The sequence below is a fragment of the Phyllostomus hastatus genome, unplaced genomic scaffold (assembly GCF_019186645.2).
Source record: "Phyllostomus hastatus isolate PE091 unplaced genomic scaffold, TTU_PhHast_1.1 phas_scaffold_78, whole genome shotgun sequence".
Classification (NCBI taxonomy): Eukaryota; Metazoa; Chordata; class Mammalia; order Chiroptera; family Phyllostomidae; genus Phyllostomus; species Phyllostomus hastatus.
The window spans coordinates 112,825,206-112,844,052 of record NW_025334041.1 but is presented as its reverse complement, the minus strand read 5'-3'; the positions used below and the strand labels follow the sequence as shown (position 1 = coordinate 112,844,052).

At 45.1% G+C, this 18,847-nt stretch overlaps 1 protein-coding gene across 2 annotated transcripts in view; it reads left to right on the top strand.

Moving 5' to 3' along the window:
* VIT (vitrin) overlaps positions 1-18,847 on the top strand; it is a 93,637-nt gene that overhangs the window by 37,036 nt on the left and 37,754 nt on the right. Inside the window, exons 5-8 of one of the 2 annotated variants that reach the window (XM_045828795.1) lie at positions 4,690-4,846; positions 8,438-8,571; positions 12,709-12,786; positions 18,107-18,301. In XM_045828795.1, the coding sequence (XP_045684751.1) occupies positions 4,690-4,846; positions 8,438-8,571; positions 12,709-12,786; positions 18,107-18,301 (564 nt within the window). The remainder of the gene's footprint in view (positions 1-4,689; positions 4,847-8,437; positions 8,572-12,708; positions 12,787-18,106; positions 18,302-18,847) is intronic. The other variant, XM_045828797.1, reaches the window with a different exon arrangement.

The following is an 18,847-nucleotide window of genomic DNA, read 5'->3' as shown; positions in this document are numbered from 1 at the left end:
CAGATTGCATTGTTAAAGCATCACACTGGCCTTTCAATGAAGAAAGGACTGGGGCAAAGGATGCTTAACATGGAAGGGAGAAGACAAGACAGGAGGTGACCGTGTTAATAGCTGAGAGAGGACATGTCAGTGACTTGGACCAAGGTGGAGGTAGAGAGAAATAGCAGATCTGGAAATAAAACTGACAGGACTTGCTAATGGGTTGGTTTCATTCATTTATTTAATCATTTGGCATCCTGTTGAACAACAAACAAAAATCCCTGCCCTCCTGGAGTACATTTTCTGGTAGATGGATGTAGAGATGAGTGGAACTGGGACATTGAAAAGGTAGTAACATTTAAACACATGAAGGGAAAAAGGGTTCCAGGTGTGAGAACTGATACAAGCCAAGCCTGAAAGGTAACATTCATTTGAAAACTACCAGTGTTCACATGCAGCAAGTTCCATGGAGGGGACCATGGAAAGGCCTTAAGGATTCTGGAATTCTTCCTCAAGGCAGTAAAAAACTAATGATACTTTTTGTCCAAAGATTCCAATTTGATTGAATCAAATGATCAGTGACTGCCTAAGAAAAACGGAAAAGAATGCTTTGCAGCAGAAGTCCTTCAAAGTCTTCCTACAAAGGAAGAACTAACCTGATCTGGTTGCTGGGTGTTAGGATCAAGAAGAAGAAATCATTCATCTTCCAATTTTATTTAATGGTCATTTTTATTTGGTTTAGCTAACTTTTTTGCATAATTCTCTTAAAATAGGATTTTATTCTAGTTGAATACCACAGTCCAGCAAAACCATTTAATGGCAAAACTGTTTATGGGTAAGTGCTTTTATGTTATAATTCCTCTTCACTAATGTACAGTAGGCAAACTTACAACGGCCTTCTCAAATTGATTAGGAAATTTGTTTTCCAGAAGCAACATGGCTTGCGTGGGATCGTTGAAAAGATGAATGGCAAAATAAAAAGTAGAATACACAATTGCATTCAGCTTGCTGCATCAGTAGCTCACTGCGCACGGCATCACCCAATCATCACTCTGTTGCTAGACCAGGCGGGAGACCCGATGCAGAACAGAAACATCTGCATTTCTACCTCTAAGATCCCAATGTAGCGCAAAAATAGTGGCTCTGACAGTACCAGTTTTTCCCAGGAACCCTCTGAGATCAATACAGCAGACTCATTACCTCAGTGAGTAGCATCAGAAGGTTATCCTACAGTTCTAGCCATCTGGGAAGGAATCCTTAGCAAATTCTAGGATACTCCAATGTGAGGTGTGTCATGAAAGTGACTATGGCCTTGAGAAGTCAAGGTAACTTTAAGGGATCATATAAGGGAGAAGAAAAGAAGATGGCCAAAGAACAGTCTTTGTGCAAAGGCTCCAGCGAAGCAGCTCTGGGCTCCCCCAGGGTCCCTGTGACTTTAGCTCAGGGTTCCCTCAGTGCCACCAGCAACTGTCCACACACAAAGAAATGGGAGAGTCTCTCTTCTTGTTTTCTCCAAATGTTCCTGCGAGTAAACCTTTTCATGGCTTCTGAATAAGTCCTGACCTGGTGTTAAGAGTATGGACACAGTATCCCCTCAGCATCCGACCCTCTGTTTTGTCATTTTCCAAATGTCTTCCTGGGAATGATACTTCTTGAGCTGCCTTAATTTTGGCCTGTCCTCTTAAAGGGGCTAATTTCTTAATATCACTTTTAAGATCAAACCCAGAGAATGGAGAAGGGGCATATGAAAATGAGCCTAAGCAACAAAGGAAAACGAGAGAGGAAAGGAAAATCTAAGCTCTCAGATGGGAGAGCTTGAAAATATTCAGAGGAAATGCAAAAAAAGTCATTTTATTCGGGATTAAGGTGGATAAATGGAAGGTTCTTGAAGGTTACAGGACAACAGGCCATTTCACAAGTAACTGTGAGGAGACTGTAAAGGAAGAAACCATGGCTCCCACACACTCGGAGACTAGCTGCCCAGAGGATGCAAATGGCTGCTTCTTCCCAGCTGGATTTAGACATTATAATTTTCAGTGACTTTGGCAGTAATTCTGAAATTTTTAATTAGCTCACTCTCTCCAGCTTGATATTCTGTACAAATTTAACAGGTATTTCACCTTTAGCTACACTTTGTCATTGCACCTTGTTTTTCCAAAGTGCATGAGCCTGTGAGCTTGGTTACGTTCCCCGCCATCGCCCCTCCGCCCCTTCCCCTTCCCCTTCCCCCGCTGTGGGATGAGCTGATCCACCAGTTTTGCTAATCCAGTGGGGTACAGAAGAAGCAGATCTTATTTAAGATATTTCTCAGGCCTATGTGCAAACAGGACAAAACAATTATAAATAACAGATGCCCCTTAAAGGAAGGGGTGGGGGAATTGATTAGCAGGAAGCAAAATATTCCCCTGCGAAATTTTTCCCCTTATCTTTTTAAAGCAATTACTTCATGGAAAATCCCACTGCAAGGGCTATGTGCACAGTGAAGTCTTTCAAAAAGTTTAATCGTCACATAAAACTCATATAGTAAGTGTCTAGATATAGCCTCAACTTCAGAAGATTTGGGTTGGTCTGCCAGGAGGTCCAAAATCTTAGGGAGCCAAAGTTACAACCCAGTTCAACCCCAGTTCAAGAAGCTTGTCACCTCCTATTTCAAATAAATAAGAACCAAGGAGGAATACTTTGCTTTTCTTTCCATCTAAGGGAGTAGATGCATTTGAGAGTGGGGAAGTGATCTTGAGAAATGAGGAGAGATGAACACATTCAGTTACGCCCAGGGATCAAACAACTAATTTAAGGAGAGACTACACTGGCATCTTCAGCCCCAAAAATGCCCTTTGAAAAAAAATACTCTAACTCAAAATAGTAAATGCAGGCTTGAGTATCAGGGTTTAAAAGAATAAAAGATAAAACGAAAAGAACTCGGGAGAGGAGGCAACCTGTGGTGGGAAGAATGAAACCACAAAACTGTTTTAAGCACAGTGCTCCACTTCTTAATGGAAACCACAGATTGTTTGAGCCTGTGATCAAGCTCAGCCCTGGGGCTCCCAGGAGAAGGGCTTCCATGCTGGCCCAGCCCTGACTGGCAAAGATTGTCTGGGAGGGGTGTTTAAGAAAAGAGTAGGAGTTCTCACTTCATTCTCTCCAGCCTGAATGAAATGCAACTCTGTTCCATTCAGGTTTGTAAGGGTTAAGAAAACGAGTGTGCATTCTGGATACAGCTGGAAGCCATTAACAGCTCTGAGACCATCTCAGTGACCCAGTTAGAGGGTGGGTGGCCTGGCAGAGATCCTGAATCCATGCACATGTACGTAATCACAGACTCCTAGCACTGGGCGGGGCTTTATTTCTACCTCCCACCCAATGTGGAAATCGCCTCTCCAACTGTTCAGTCTCTGCTTGCATACTTCTAGCCCATTCACTGCTCGTGGGGCAGCCCATTCCTACAAGGGCAAACTCTATTACTGGAAAAGTTCTTCTTGGCCAAACTTGCCTCTATAGCAACACTACCCTTTAGTCCTAACTCTGCCTCTGGTTTTACAGCATATAACAGTCCTACTTGTGAAGATAACTATCACTTCTTTCCAAGTTCTCTCCTTCTTAGGGCCAAATCACGCATTTTTGCCATCCATTCCTCATATTTGGTAGTTTCCAGATCCCTGCTGAGCCTGCTTACTCTTTGAGCTGTGTTCCTGTTTCAGAATCCCTTCTGAAGAATAGGGCCCAAAACGGAATACACTCCCAGCTCAAAGGGCGTCAGTATAGTGTCCTCTAGGAGTTTTCTCAGGAAGTGTTTATTTCAGGGAAGGTGCAGCCACTCTTCCTTGGAGGCCCTGCCATTAGAGCATCTACCCACCACACCCCTAGGCAAGCTTTCAGCTCCAGAAGATTTGCCTACTACACTGGACAGGACTAGCCTGGCGATTGCTGTCACAGAGCCAAAAAGGAGGGAGGAAAGAGTGAATGAAGATTCCTCTGGGTGCTCAGCGCAGAGTTCCAGCTTTCCACCACGTTGAGGCAGATAAGATCACCCCCATCTTGACCATGGGTCTAGGACCCATCCTCTAGTACCAAGACAAGATCACTTTCATTTTCTATCTCCCCTGTCCAAAGACCTTCGTCCCACATCCCACATGGAACACAAGCACTCAAGCCTCCTTCGGCTGGCCTGGCCCTACCAATCTCCACCCTCCCTCCAGGTTCCCGGGCACGGCCCCTGCTGCAGCAGGCCATCCTTGTCGGGGCCAGTCCTGACCCCTAGGCCCACGATCCCCTGCTTGCCTTTCCTGGAATGGCTTTCCTCCCCCCTGTAAGGTTGTCTGAGAGTCTTCGCTTTCCCTGGGCTAGCTCCAGAGCACCTGAAAAACGAGGGCTCTCCAGCCATTGACTGCAGATGATATTTCGGGTCACTGGAAGTGGATCTTTTCCCAAAGCTCTCTTCAATTAATTGATTGTCTAGAATAATACAGGAATGAGCCTTTTGTTTTTGCTCTCAGAGGTTAAATGCAATGGAAGGTCTTTGTCAGTCATTTGGCCTGAGGGATGTCCTAATTAATTACGTCTTTGCTTTCATTATATGGAGGGTATCGAAGGTCAGCCCAGGCTCTGGCTTTCACAGATTAACTAAATGAACATTTATGACCTAACAGTCATCCCATACATATGTAAGCTGATACCATAAGGTGTAATTTTGACCTCATTTTATATCCTCAGCTGTGCCTCAGATCAACTGCGATGTCAAAGCTGGAAAGATAATCAATCCTGAGTTTGTTGTGAAATGTCCGGCAGGATGCCAAGACCCCAAATACCACGTTTACGGCACAGACGTCTACGCTTCCTACTCCAGCGTGTGTGCCGCTGCGGTTCACAGGTGGGCAGTCCCAAGCTACTTAACAACTGGCAGTCAGGGCGTGGGCAGGGAGCCAGTGCCGGGCTGCCTGACTTAGCAAACAAAAATGTACACATTTAGCTGAGCATCCTGTATTTCATCTGGCAGCCCTATCCCATGGGATTCTGCAGGAGCCGCGCGGGGTCCCGGGTGCCTTTCACAGTGCTCTGTGGATGGGGCGACGGGCTTCTCTTTACACTTTAGTGAAGATGGGAGGGAGATTCATGTCTGTGACAAGAAAACCAAAGTTCTTGATGATGTAAAGCATTTTTTTCTACCTGTATGTGCTGAGCAAGGAAACACTAGCGATGAGACTAAGGAAGGCCCAGAAGTTTGGAGAAAAAATGTCCCAGCCATGGGGGTGGCCTGAGACAAATGGAACCGGTAAAGTGAGAAGGGGAGGCGAGGTGGCACTGTTTGGTCAGCTGTTAGTTTGAGGTCCAGGCAGGGGGGCAGGAGGCAGGGCGTGCTTTGGACTAAGTCACTGCCTAAATGAGGAGAGGCAAAAGTGACCCCCGCAGAATCCTCAAACCTCTTTCTTTTAGGCTTAGAGTCAAAACACAGGAAATATCTATTTATTTAATATTTTGGATAATAAGGTTAATGTATGTGTGTCAAGCACCTCACTTGTGATATCTTACTTAAACCTCACAATTGCCCTATGTAGTATGTACTATTATCTACACCTTAAGGATGAAGAGAAGTTGAGTAGCTTTTATAAAGCCACACTATCAAAATTTAGTATCAGAGTGTGGACTCGAACACAAGCCCAGTGCCTGCTCTCCTAACCACTACCCGGCATGGCTTTGAGATGTAGCTCCAAAGTCAGGACTTGGATAATGGATACTAGGTGAAGTTTCTGAATTATTTAGGCTTCTGGTGTCCTTTTCCTTTTCTTTATTTGTATACTAGTCATTTGATTGTTCATTTGTATCTCTGCCAGAGAGAGGGGAGAAGATGTAAAATTCATTCCCTTCCAAGGTTTCTAGCCAGTGTCTTCTCTGAAATTTGGAGAAGCAGTAAGAAAAAAACAATCAATGTGTAAAATAAGAATGAAAAATTACTAGTAAATTTTTTTGGCCATACTCCTCTTTCTCCTCCCACCCCACACTGCACAGGGATGATGAGCTGATTTTTTAATGTGGGCATGACAATGAAAGCTCTATCAAGGATAAGTAGTGGAATATTAAAGAAAAGCAACACTAAATGCTGTTTCTTAACTCCAGACTATGGAATAAAAATATTTTGCATTCATTCTGAAGTCATTTTCATGCAAAAAGGAAAGAGGTATATAAATCTACACACACATGCATGGGCACAAACACACATGTGCATGCCTCCCACACATACTTGCACACGTGCATGCTCACATCATCCCTGTACACACACACGCATGCCCATGCAGCTCCACCACATCGGCTCTCTCCAGGCTGGGATTCTGGATGGTTGGCGCGGGCTTCCTCTAGCACTGCCTGGCACGTTTCCTGGCAGGACAGAGCCACACGAGTTAATACTCGTGCACAAGCATGAACACACACACACACACACACACACACACTTCCTTAATACAATGGCATATAAATCTAAGAGCAGAATAGTTTCTCTGGGGGGAAATAAAAAGCTGAAAGTTATTTTTATTTCCCCCACTAATCACAAGTAAAGGGACCACGGGGCAATTCTTTTCAATAATGAGAATTTTCTGCCTATGCCAGTGGTATGCTGGTAAACATGGCTGATCTACCAATTTTGTGGCATAAATACTCCCATCATGTCTGATTCCACGCTAGTGGTGTGAAATGGACCAGCTCCCACAGTCCTGAAAGCTTAACAATTGGCTTTGGAAAGCAGAGCCTGCACACCACTGACAAGCCTTCCAATACAGAAGCATAAAACAGTCCTTTCCATCAGAAAATTTCCAGTAAACTTGGGAGACAAAATTAACTCAATAAATTTTTAGGAAATAGCACAAGACCAAATAAAATCTCACTTGTGAGACAGAATTCTAAGGTATTGTTAGGAAGGGGCCCAGCAAAGTCGTGTCTGAATCTCTGTGGAGAAGGTGTTAGGGACCGAGGGAGGCAGCAGTGGGAGCCAGGTCGTCCAGAGCAAACAGAGCAGCTAGAACACAGAGACAGGTCAGTGAGAATCGTGGGGTCTGTCAGGGCAGCTGAGACCAACCTGTCTACAGCTAGGGGAAGTGAGGTAAGGCTTCTGAGAGCTCCTGAGAGAAAAGAGGGCAGGATTGCAAAGACGTGAGGAGTTCGCTTCAGGAGGTACCTGTGCTTTTGAACCCTGAGGGGCAACTGTGACCAAGTGGGACAGACCCAGGATTCCAAGTCAGTTAGACCTAGGTTCAAATCCCCACCATGCAATTTAGTCATTACAAAATCTGGAGTCACTCAACCCATCTAAGCCTGTTTCAGTGAACTGGGAATAACAGCATTCATTTCATTCCACAGCTCATAGGTTTGCTGAGGGGACCCAGGGAGATACCATGTGGGACTGATTTTAAAGCAATTCAGGGCTTTAAATGTCAAGTATTATTATTGCTTTCTTTTCTTCTGGACCATGGGGAAGTTGAGCATTGAAAGTTGTTGATTCACCATAAAGCAGGAGAGCAGGAAATGGCAAGTCTTATTCCTGAAGGGAAGGAAGGATGTTGATAAAAACAAATCTAAGTACTTTTTTTCAGTTCCCCTGTGCCATAAATTACAGATATCCCCCAAAGCCATTTTAACCTCTGGGGCAAAGAAATGACACCGTGACATGATAGTAAAGAACCAGAATGGAGTCTCTGCCACACACAGAAGGGAAGAGGTAGATATGTTCATTACATCACATCAAAATCTAAAACGAACAAAATCCTAGAAATTTAAATACACAATCCCAGTCTTTGAGGACCTTTTTGATTAGTTTAATTTAGCTCCTTCCCTGGCCCAAAATAAAAGGAATAATTTGCTTTTAAAAACGTCATTCCTCCAAAGGATGGCCGGTTCGATTCCCAGTCAGGGCACATGCCTGGGTTGCAGGCTAGGTCCCCAATGGGGGACGCATGAGAGGCCACCACACATTGATGTTTCTCTCCCTCTCTTTCTCCTTCCCTTCCCCTCTCCCTAAAAAATAAATATATAAAATCTTAAAAAAAAAGTCTTCATTTAAGAAAAAAAAGTCATCCCACACACACCCTGTGAAATAACTGGAGTCATTCTGCGATGTCGCTAAACCAAACTGGAAATTGTCAGGGGAGAAGTTCTACTTAAAAGAATAGTGGGAACGAGGAAACCAAGGAGAAGAAATCTGAGGCGTGGTGGCAAAGAGAAATCCCCGCCGGACCGAGCAGTCCGGTGCTGGGAGGGGAAAAAGAAGGACCCCGGAGCTGGGCGGTGCGGTGCTGGGCCGAGGCCTGGTTCTGGGCTGGGCCGCAGGTCAGCCGCGGGTCAAGGGAAACCTTTCCGTCCTCTCACTGCTTTCCCAGCTCTCAGTAACGATGGAGGCGGAGTTGAGGTTCTATCGATCAGCTCAGATACCATTTTATCTGTTCCTCCTTCAAAACAACTTTTTTTCCCTTCATAGAGGTGTGCTCGATAACTCCGGAGGAAGAATACTCGTTCGGAAAGTGGCTGGGCAGTCTGGCTACAAGGGGAGCTACGCCAACGGGGTGCAGTCCTCCTCGCTGCCGCGCTGGAGAGAATCCTTTGTAGTCTCAGGTATGCTCGCACCCAGCACCCGGGGAGGTGCGGCCGCATGGGGGGGGGGGGCCCGCGGGGCTCGGGTTCAGTGGTCTCGTGGGTCAAGGTGTGCTCTTTTCAAGGTGCTGTGAGTTTTAATTTACGGCCCACCTCATTCCATGAAAATTTGAAGCATTAGTTCTTCTGATAATTAGGATCATGAAACAATGAATAATTACAGTGATAAATCACTGCGAAGTCTGGAAGTTTTAAAAGGCTCCAATTACTCATTGGAAACACAACTGCAGCTATCTATCTGTAAGCCCAATCAAACTTTTTAATTAAGCGGATTTAATAACTTGGGTTTTTAACCACTCCTTTTGTTAGGCCAAATCAGTCTCATATCTAGAAACGAAAAGATAGTGACATGGGCTCTTAGGGCACTGAGCAAGAGTTTTATTTGAGGTTTATTTTTATTTAATCATTGTTTCGCTAGTCAGTCAATTCTATGTCGCTTCATTGGATCTTTCTTGATAATCATCTTCTCTTTTTCCCCCTTTTTCAAAGAGGGAATGTCGGTGAGCTAATAATGACTAGTGTGATTCCACAGTGAAAAGGTAACCAAGTATCTTTGTGTTATTAGGAACCCCCCTTTTTACATTTGGGAATTTCCCCAACCTAACCTTTCATTTTGAAAATGTTTTCATTTACAGAAACATTCAAAGATTATTAGAGCAAATACCTATTTTGCCTTCACCTAGATTCACCAGTTATTAATGTGCTGCTACATTTGCTTTATCTACTTATCCACCTATTGTTTACTTCCATTTGTCTGAACCAAGTAAAAGTAAGCTGTAGGCATCAAGGTACTTTATCTTCAGCACACATCTGGTAAGAACAAGATCATTTAAAAAAAAAACCACAATGCCAACACCACACCAAAAATTTAACATTGATACAATATTATCTGATAAATAGTTCTCATTCAATTGTATCCAATTATGTTAAAATAGTCTTCAGAATAATTTCTTCTTTTTTGGATCCACAGTCCAATCAAAGATCATCCATGGCGTTTGGTTGTCATGTCTACTTAGTGTCCTTCAATCTACAACTATCCCATCACATCACCTTTTTGGTCATGAACAACAATGACATTTTTTTTAAAGATTTTATCCATTTATTTTTAGAGAGGGAAGGGAGGGAGACAGAGAGAGAGAGAGAGAAACATCAATGTGCGGTTGCTGGGGGTTATGGCCTGCAACCCAGGCATGTACCCTGGCTGGGAATCGAACCTGCGACAGTTTGGTTCGCAGCCCGCGCTCAATCCACTGAGCTATGCCAGCCAGGGCTAACAATGACATTTTTGATGCTGTCCCATAACCTGACCACAAACACTTCCAACTGTATCCTCATTATTGGATTCAGGTTAAATATCTCGGCAAGGACGCTACCACATAGGCAGCATCGCAGCATGCCTGTTATGCCACATCGCAACGACTGTATCAGGAGGCACACAATGTTACCGTGTCTTACTACTGGTGAGGCTAAATTTGATTATTTGAACATTTTACCTTATCTCTCCATGGTGACGACACCTTGTAATTAGCAAGCAGTCTTCAGGTGATACTACAAAACAGCATGAATAGCTTGTTTCCCAATGAATCACCCCGTGGTTTTGACATCTAATTGATGATGCTTGCCGTGGCAAGAATTACATTAGTAATTGCAAAATTATAGTTGTTCTAATTCTGTCACTTATTCCACATTCATTAGCTAGTATTTTTGTATAAAGAAGAAACCTTCCCCCCTCTGCACACTTAGGGTTCAAATTAGACTGGTTTCTAAGTCAGAGAGTAGAAAGTCATCAACCACAGCACTATGAGCTTTGTCTTGGACAAAGAATTCAGAATAGGGGGGTTGTGAAAATGCTAATGTCTGGAACACAAATTTCTTGAGCCTAGAGAAAAATATAATCTCTGCATTGATATTTACCAAGTAGCTCCTGGCTAAATAAGAGTATTTTGATCTAAAGTACCTCACCTGCAATCCAAGAATCCCAACAGAGGTTTAAAAGAAAAATTAATTCCATGAGACTACCAATTTGCTGAGATTATTCCCTATAAATCTCAACTTCCACATTACCTCATTCCATGTACTGACATTTAACCGAAAACCTTTTTGCCAGTAATAAACATTTGTGCTTCTGCAGCGGTGAGGAGTATCTTTCTAACGGACCAGTTAGGAGTATCTTTCTAATGGACAAGCAGACTCCTCCTCAGATGGCCCAGATGCCTCCAAGACCTTTCTCTAGGTTTTTATTTCTAATTGTCACATGCCACTGCACTCCTTTACTTAATTTGCATTGGACTGGGAGGGGGCTGGAGGGGGGAAGGTGCCGTTTTGGTCAGCAAAGTCTTTCGAAAGTCTAGGGAGGGAGAGGTCAGAGGGGGACCTCCTAAAACTGCCCATTTGTTTTTTGATCTACGTTTCAGAAAATGGAGCTCATGCTCCTTTCCCTTCTGAATAGACACAGAAAGAACCACAGGACTTTAGAAGGATAGGAAATAGAGACCATGTCTCTGCAGCGCTCTATTGATAAAGCCAGGCCACAGCCAAGGGCCCTCCTTGCGTCTGAAATGACCGCCATTGTTGTCTATTCGGATCATGCCCTGACAAGGGCAGGGGACCTGGAGATGCCAAGCTCCGCTCCCAGGTGACACTAATGACACGAAGTAACTCCTCTAAGCCCAAACATTTTGCTTCGTCCCCACTTTGAGTGACATTTATCGGTAACACCAGATAATTTTGTTTGCATTTCTATGGTGATAGGTAGCTCCCAAACCTTTAACTTTGTTTCCACGAGACTCCACGACTCTGTGTGGTGAGTTGGTTTACATCAGTGTGCCTGTTTTCCGAAGGAAAAACACAGGAGTCTCAGAGGTTGAGGCAGTTAACCAATGACAAAATAGAAACAAAAGTGTATATATTTCTTAATCGCTTACATATTTTTATTATAGTTTACATTCTGTATAATTTTGTATTAGTTTCAAGTAAAACTTATAGTTTCTTGCTCCTAACCTCTTCCTGAGACCCCATTATTTTGTCTGCTTCATGACCCTGTAACCCTTTGTGACAAAATCATGTACTAGATTCTGTTCTACCCACCCCTGGGCTCTCCATTTAGCAACCCTCACCATCTCCTCCCTACGCCCACCTTATAAAAATATTCCCTCACACTGTGAATTATAATGTTTTCGTTATCAGATGGAAATATTGGATAATGGGTATTTGAATTTTAACAGAGATCTAAGCATTAAGATAGCCCTTCACTGAATAAATATTTACTGAGCTTCTACTACAGGTCAGACACTACTGTAAGCCCTGGGAGGAATTCAACAGTGTGAGACAAATCATCTGCCTTTGGGAGACTCCATTACATTCCAGAGACACTTTCTGTTTCATGGTGAAGCATGACTTCATGGTGGGGGAAGGCTGCGGGGGACAGCCTTTTGGGCAATTTTCAGTCCTGTCCAGCTCTGTCCTTGCTTACCCAGCCCCTACCCTCTGACTGGTCTTGTTTCGCATGCCTCCATTATTTCCCCGATATACATTAACATTCCCTCCCTGGCCTGGCATCTAAGCTTCCTCTCTCTGGGTGGGCAACAAATGGGTATTTTCAAAGCTGATCCACATTTACCTACTTTCAGGTGTCTGTAGTGCCGTGGAACTCCCAACGGACCCCACAGGGTCCATAAAAGTGAGGGGCGGCCACTCAGGCACAGCCAGCCTGGGACCAGAGCCTTCTGGCATCTAAAGGGGAGCATGGGGGATGTTTTTGCATCCATCTCCTGACCTAATTAAACATTCGAAGCCACGTGTATGAAAAACAGCTTCCACGTCCCATCTTCATGGGCAAAAACACATTTGCTAATGCTAACTCTGAGTCATGGAGATTTTATTGCTTCTTTTTGAATACTAATAAAGCACAGGCTACCCCAGAAAATAAAATGCCATTTGACTTTTGTGTTATAATCAACAATTCAACATGGGGTAGATGGACTGATCTTACTGAACTCAAGAAAGATCAATCAGGAGGAGGGAATCGGCTTCTCAGAACAGAGCCATCTAAAACCTGTAACCCTAGAAATAAAATCTTTTCTTCTTCTCTTTTTGCAGAAGGTAAACCCCAAAAGGGCGTAACCTATCCATCAACTCTTACATATTCATCAGCTAAAAGCCCAACGGCCAAAGCAGGCAAGTGTTCACGAGTGATTTCATCTAAGTCTTCTGAGTTCATACACACGCATTTATTGTGTTTTAGGAGATAGTGTAGAAATTAACATCTAAACCAGTCAAGGCCCACTGACTGCAGGAATATTTTAAGCAGTGCCAGAAGAGGGGCCCAGAAATCAGTGGGATCTGATGGCTGGGACTGAGGGACAAGGCTTTATTTTAGTTTTCTGGTTTTTGCAATTCCAAGATCGTCTCTGTATTTGTGTCATTTTCATTCAGATTTCAAGACCGTTGCCTTGTATTGTTACTTTAGAGATAACATTCTGTTTGGAAATATTCCCTGGCAGCTGAAAAGCAAAAGGCTGCCTTCACTTAGGTATGAAATGAAGGGGAGCAAAGAGAATGATGTGGTTTATAAGATAACAGCACGCAGCTCATCTGCATAACCCAGGCCACAGACACACGGTCTCTGAGGCCGTGCCGGCCCAGCATCGTGTGAACCACAAAGGCCGTGTGGGCACAGGTAGACCTCAGGCCAAAAAAAATACCTTTCTGTAGGCTTCTCCGTTAAAGCGGGAAGAGGGCTATGCAGTGTTGTGTCTCTGGGAGTACTTTGATTCCCCAAAGGGAAGCTGTGAGCTGTGTTATAATGAGATTTGGTATTGCTTCCAGAAATTTGATGGGCTAGCTGATTTGGTGCATGCACTTCAGGAGAACTTGTTTAAGAATAGCAAGAGAAGCCAGCATTTATTGAGCATTTGCTGTGTGCCAGACACTGTTCCAAGAGCTGATTATTGCATTTAATCACCCCAGCAACACCATGGATGTACTATTCTTAGCCCTAATTTTCAGTTTGAGGAAAACACAGCACAGAGAAGTTTAATAACTTGCCCTTTATCACACAGCTAGTACATAACAGAGCTTAGAATCAAACCCAGACAGTCTGGCTCCAGAAACCTCTCTCTATACCATCAATCTGTATTGTTTTATGCTAATAAGAGTGGATATAAAGAGTCCTGATTTGAGAAGCCTTGGCATTCAAATAGAAAATGTTTTCCATTTTTCCCCCTAGTTACTTCTCCAACTGTATTTTCAATGATGTCTTAATTGTTCTGGTAATGTAGACTTGTTTGGGTTGAAGTGCAAGGTAGAGCTGCTCCCCACCCCTACACCCAAGCTGGCAGCAGATGATGGTGGCTCGGGACCATTCCTGAGATGCCTCCTTCCCTCTTGGTGTGGGCACAGAGAATGGGAATAGGTGACAGAGATGCCCTAAGTGGCCCGTGAGGGAGGGAGAGTGTCCTGGCCTCTCTGTTGTCTCCTCTAAGCCAGCAGTTCTCAGGGGTTTCTGAGCATGTGATACGTGTGGGTGTATCTGGAGCCAGGGGTCCGTGTTCAGATGCATCCTGGTCTCCTCTTGTTGGACCAGAGATCCATGCCCCACCTCTTTCGCTGAGTTAGCTGTCTGTTCCTTAGCTCAGCGGCCTCTGGGCAGCCCCTTTGCACAGAGCTATAGGAATGGCTGGGGCGCTCTTCTTCCCCTCAGGGGTTAGAGGAGAGCAAGAATGAGTGAGGTGTCCTTTCTCTTCACATCGCACTTCACCTTTGACCTTTTGAGCCCTGCACCTCTCCCCACTTCAGAAAAAAATCTCTATGTTCAAGTAAGCCCCCCAGTTTCAGGGATCATGTGTCAAGCACCCCCTATTTGTCCACAAGAGAAAAAGAATACTTCCAGTCTCCAAAAATACTCCCACAAACCTTTTCAGCAAGCTCTGTTTGTGCATTGCACCAGGTGGGCCCTTGGGTGCTGTGGCTCAGAAAGATGAGGGCGGAAGAGAGGCCTGTCTCCCCTCCCTGTAGGCCCCCGTGGGCTTAGTGAGCAAGTCCCTTGAAGCCCCTTTCCTTGGCTTTTAGGGAAAACAAGGCATGAAGGAAAGGAGGAAAGATTCTTTCACCATGAACACTGCTGTCCCCAAGCAGTGGCTACTAACCCTTTCTCTTCTTCTGGTCCTTTTCTTCTGCTGACTGGCCCTGGTGAGGTGGGGTCGGTGATTATTTGGGTTCTACTCAAACAGCCCCACCTGTGGGAAGTTCGGTGGCACCTCTCCTCATTTAGAACATGGTTCTGGCACCTTCCGGCTTCAGCCTGAGGCCGTAGCCAGAATCTAGACAACAGGGAGAGTCGGGACAACCACCTGCCACTGCAGCCGTCGATGATCGATGGGGCTTTTCCTCTGTGCCAGACGCCTGTCCTTCACAGTGACGCCGAGGCAGAGTGCCAGTGGCACCCCACTTTCAGATAAGGAAGCAGACCCTCCAATATGTTGAATTCCTTGCCGTATGAAGGGCACCACTCCAACTGACCCACACAACATTCAAATGCTGATCATATCCCCTCAATGGTGGTAAAGTGTAGGGAGAGACATTATAGCCAAAGAGCAGCTTCAACTATAAAGTCCATTTTGTTTCTACATTCTCCACATCAGAGGCCATTTCCCAAACTTCTCTCTCTACCCCACGCCCCAAGGCCCAGCTCACCGCCATCCACCCCCAGCAAGCACTTGTTCCATGTGCCTGTGTCCCTGATGCCCAAGAGGAGTGCGGGGACGCCGGGCAGGCTTTCTTGCACATAAATTTCAAATGAGCAAAAGCCATAGTTAGAACATCAGGTCAAGTATTGCCAGTGATGTCACTTGTCCCTCCACCAAACCATCTCAACCTTCAAGGACACTCTCCCTGGGCATTAACTATCCTATTATGAGATCATGTGTAGTTGTCATAGTGGGAAACATTAAGTTCATTCATTCCTGTATTTATTCATTTATTCAATAACCAGATGTTGAGTGCCTTCTGTGTACCAGGCACTGAGCTAAACTACAAGAATTCCAACAAAAAAGGGAGCCTTGGGATCTTGCTCAGCTTCCAAATACAGGGCCATCTCTTTAAAGGGATAGTCCCACCATGGGGTACATTTCACCACTCAAAGAACTCCAGTGAGAACTGTAAAAAAGGATGGCCCCTGTGTGGCTGCTCTTTCTCAGGCGATAAATTCCTACAGAAAGTGGGGGAAAGCAGGAGAGGTGCAGCTGCGGGCCAGCAGCGTCCAGGCCTCAGCACGCCCCTATAAAATACTTCCTAATCGCTCCAAGAATGTGCGTGAACAGGTAGATCAGGTTAGGATGACCCCACAAAGGGTAACCACCTTCTTCTGTGGGGAATTCTCTCACTCAAACAATAGAAAGTATCTTGATTTGCCCTGGGCAGCTTCTGCTGAGGACAGACATTCCTGAAATGTAAATGCTATTCGTACAGACAGCAAGAGACAGCAAGCGACCCTAGGCAGCCAGCTGTTAATTGGCTAGAGCCTCAAGCTACTCTGAGCTAAATAAAAACAGGCAAGTGTTTGATTGATAATCTGCAAGTATAGTGTCCTGTCAGTTTATTTATATATTTCTCTCCAAATTAATAAATATATCCCATTTCATAAAATACGTAAGTGATCCTATTAAATGGTTCTTCCCTATATAAATGAGGTAGGTTGAACCTGGGGCTTCATCTCCCTAAAGAAGCATTAATGTTGGTAGCATTTACCAGAGGCTAAAACAGAAGAGTACCTGAGAGAAATTAGAAACTTCCCCAAGACTTGTTATGAAAGCTCAATTCCTTTAAATTAATGGAAATGTCATAAATCACAGGTTCAGCTTCGCCCAAGAATGGCGTGAGGACTGGCCAGACCCCTGAGGCCGCTGCCAGCTCTTTAGCAGTTTATCTGGCACGGTCCACAGGCCGATTTAGAGGTGGAACAGGGTACATGAGGGATCTGCGTCCTGCCTTGGCAGGCCAGTGCCTACAGGAGCATCCCCATAGCAGGGGCTGTTTGCCGACCTGCTCTCCCAAGTCAATGCTTTGACTGCTGTGGAGGTGGCAGTGTCAGGGAGAGGGAATGTACAGGTGCTGGTGCTGGGCAGTGGATCTGAACACCCTGCCTACACATTTCTCTGCAAAGTTGGTCCAGGGCCACGGCAGACTCGGTTTTCCCAGCGTGCTGAACAGTGTCAAGGGGAAGTCGGACGGTTCCCACAAAGGTGCAGCACCTTCTTGTCTTGGGGGCTCTCCTCTAGGCCTGCTGACCTGTGTACCAAAAACACACCCACCCTGAGCCGAGTTAAGGCTGGAGCTGGGATGCTGTGGTAGGCTGAAATGTAGCCCCTCCTCACCCTAAAACATCCATGTCATAATTCCTGGAACCTGTGAATGTTACCTTATATTGCAAAAATGGCCACTGCCAGTGTGATTGAGTTAGGGATCTTGAGAGGGGGAGATGATCCTGAATTCTCTGGGTGGGTCCTAAATGCCATCACATATGTCCTTGTAACATGTGATGAGCTTTAACACACACACAGAGGGGGTCAGCGGAAGATGGAACAGAGAGAGACTTGAGGACACTTGGCCTTTAAGATTGGAGTAATGTGGCCACAAGCCACGGCATGCCAGCAGCCACCAGAAAGCGGGACAGGCAGGAAACGGACTCTACCCAAGAGCCTCCCAAGGCAGCTCGGGCCCGCTGCCACCTGGTGTTCAGCCAGGCGATACTGACATCCAACTCCGGGCCTCCAGACCTGTCAGAGGACACACTTCTGTTCTAAGCCACCAGGTCTGTGGTAATTTGTTACAGCAGCCTAGGAAATGAATTCAGATGCTCAGATATAGAAGCTGGCAGAACCCCCTCCACAGGGTCCCGCAGGCATTTGTGAGGGGCCTGTTGCCCTTTCATGACTGGGGTGCTCTTTGTCTGTGGGACCATTTTGTATCTCCTTCTGGCCCAAACCCATGGTTCTAAAGACAATCCCCAATGCCCAGTGGGTAGCCACTTGTCCCCTTGCCCTAAACCTTCAGAGATACTCTCAGGGCACCCAGAGTAGTAACAAACTGAGACACATTTAAAATTGTGAATACACTAGAAATCTAGAATGCATTCTCTAAAAGTAAGTCATAGCGAAAGCTAAGAGTACCTTCTATCCGTAGGCTAATGCTAATTAAAACACCAAAAAGGTATTATGTTCATGACCCATTGCTTCCAGCGTCTGGAAAATTAATTTGGTGATCAATCATGTTGCTGCCTTGTCTACATTTTTTGAGGCTTGAACTGTCGTTTAAGCGCTTTATTGTTATTTAATCTTTGGTTTGTGTATCGGTTTATTGCACCATCTAGATTGTGCATCCCTGCAGGGCAGGTGGGCTTTGTTCCTAAGCTAGTGTTCAATAAACACTTATCTTATTTCTGGCCTGAAGAGCCTCCTGGCTGTTTAATAGGCCCCAGTGTAATTTCATTTTCTCACAGGTGAGACCACAAAAGCCTATCAGAAGCCATCATCAGTCCCAGGGACAACCGCACAGCCAGTCACCCTGACGCAGGCACCGGGGACCACCCCAGTGGAAGGCACCCCCACCACCTTGCCAAAGCCATCCCCGTCTGTGGACTCTACCACCAGCAGCCCCAGACCACAGCCTGCAGGCCACAGGAGCCAGGAGCCGGGTCAGTAGGTAGACTGTTTCCACATGCAAAAAAGTGGGAGACTGGTTTCTAGATGAGCCCCTCTGTCTGAATGCCTGTGTGTGGTGACCTTCTCCCACCCTTCCTTAGAACTGGGTGAGCAGGGAGGATGCCTGAGACCTGGGCCGGGGGTATGTGGTTGAGTTCTCCCAATTTAAGGGGTAAACCTGAGCCCAGTAATTATAGTTTAGTATCATAGTTTGCTAAGAGCTAAGCGAACCATGTAGAAGGGGCTTAAAATAGATTCAATAATAGGACCTTTGTTATCATACTTTTGAAGGTGGAATATCACATGAAACTTTCCCATTACAAAATCCTCATTTCTCCCAATGCTCAGTTGAAGGGATAAGAGGTTTCTATGTAAATAGTCTTAAGTTCTGTTTTGTTTTAAGAGACAAATGATAGACCCCTGGAAGTTTTCAAAATTAGAAACAAACAAAACCAAAAGAATCCCTTTAGAAAAAGCCAGATAGCCAAAACTTTTCTTCCTTTTCTGATTACTTTTTGTCTGACTGTTCGTATCCATTT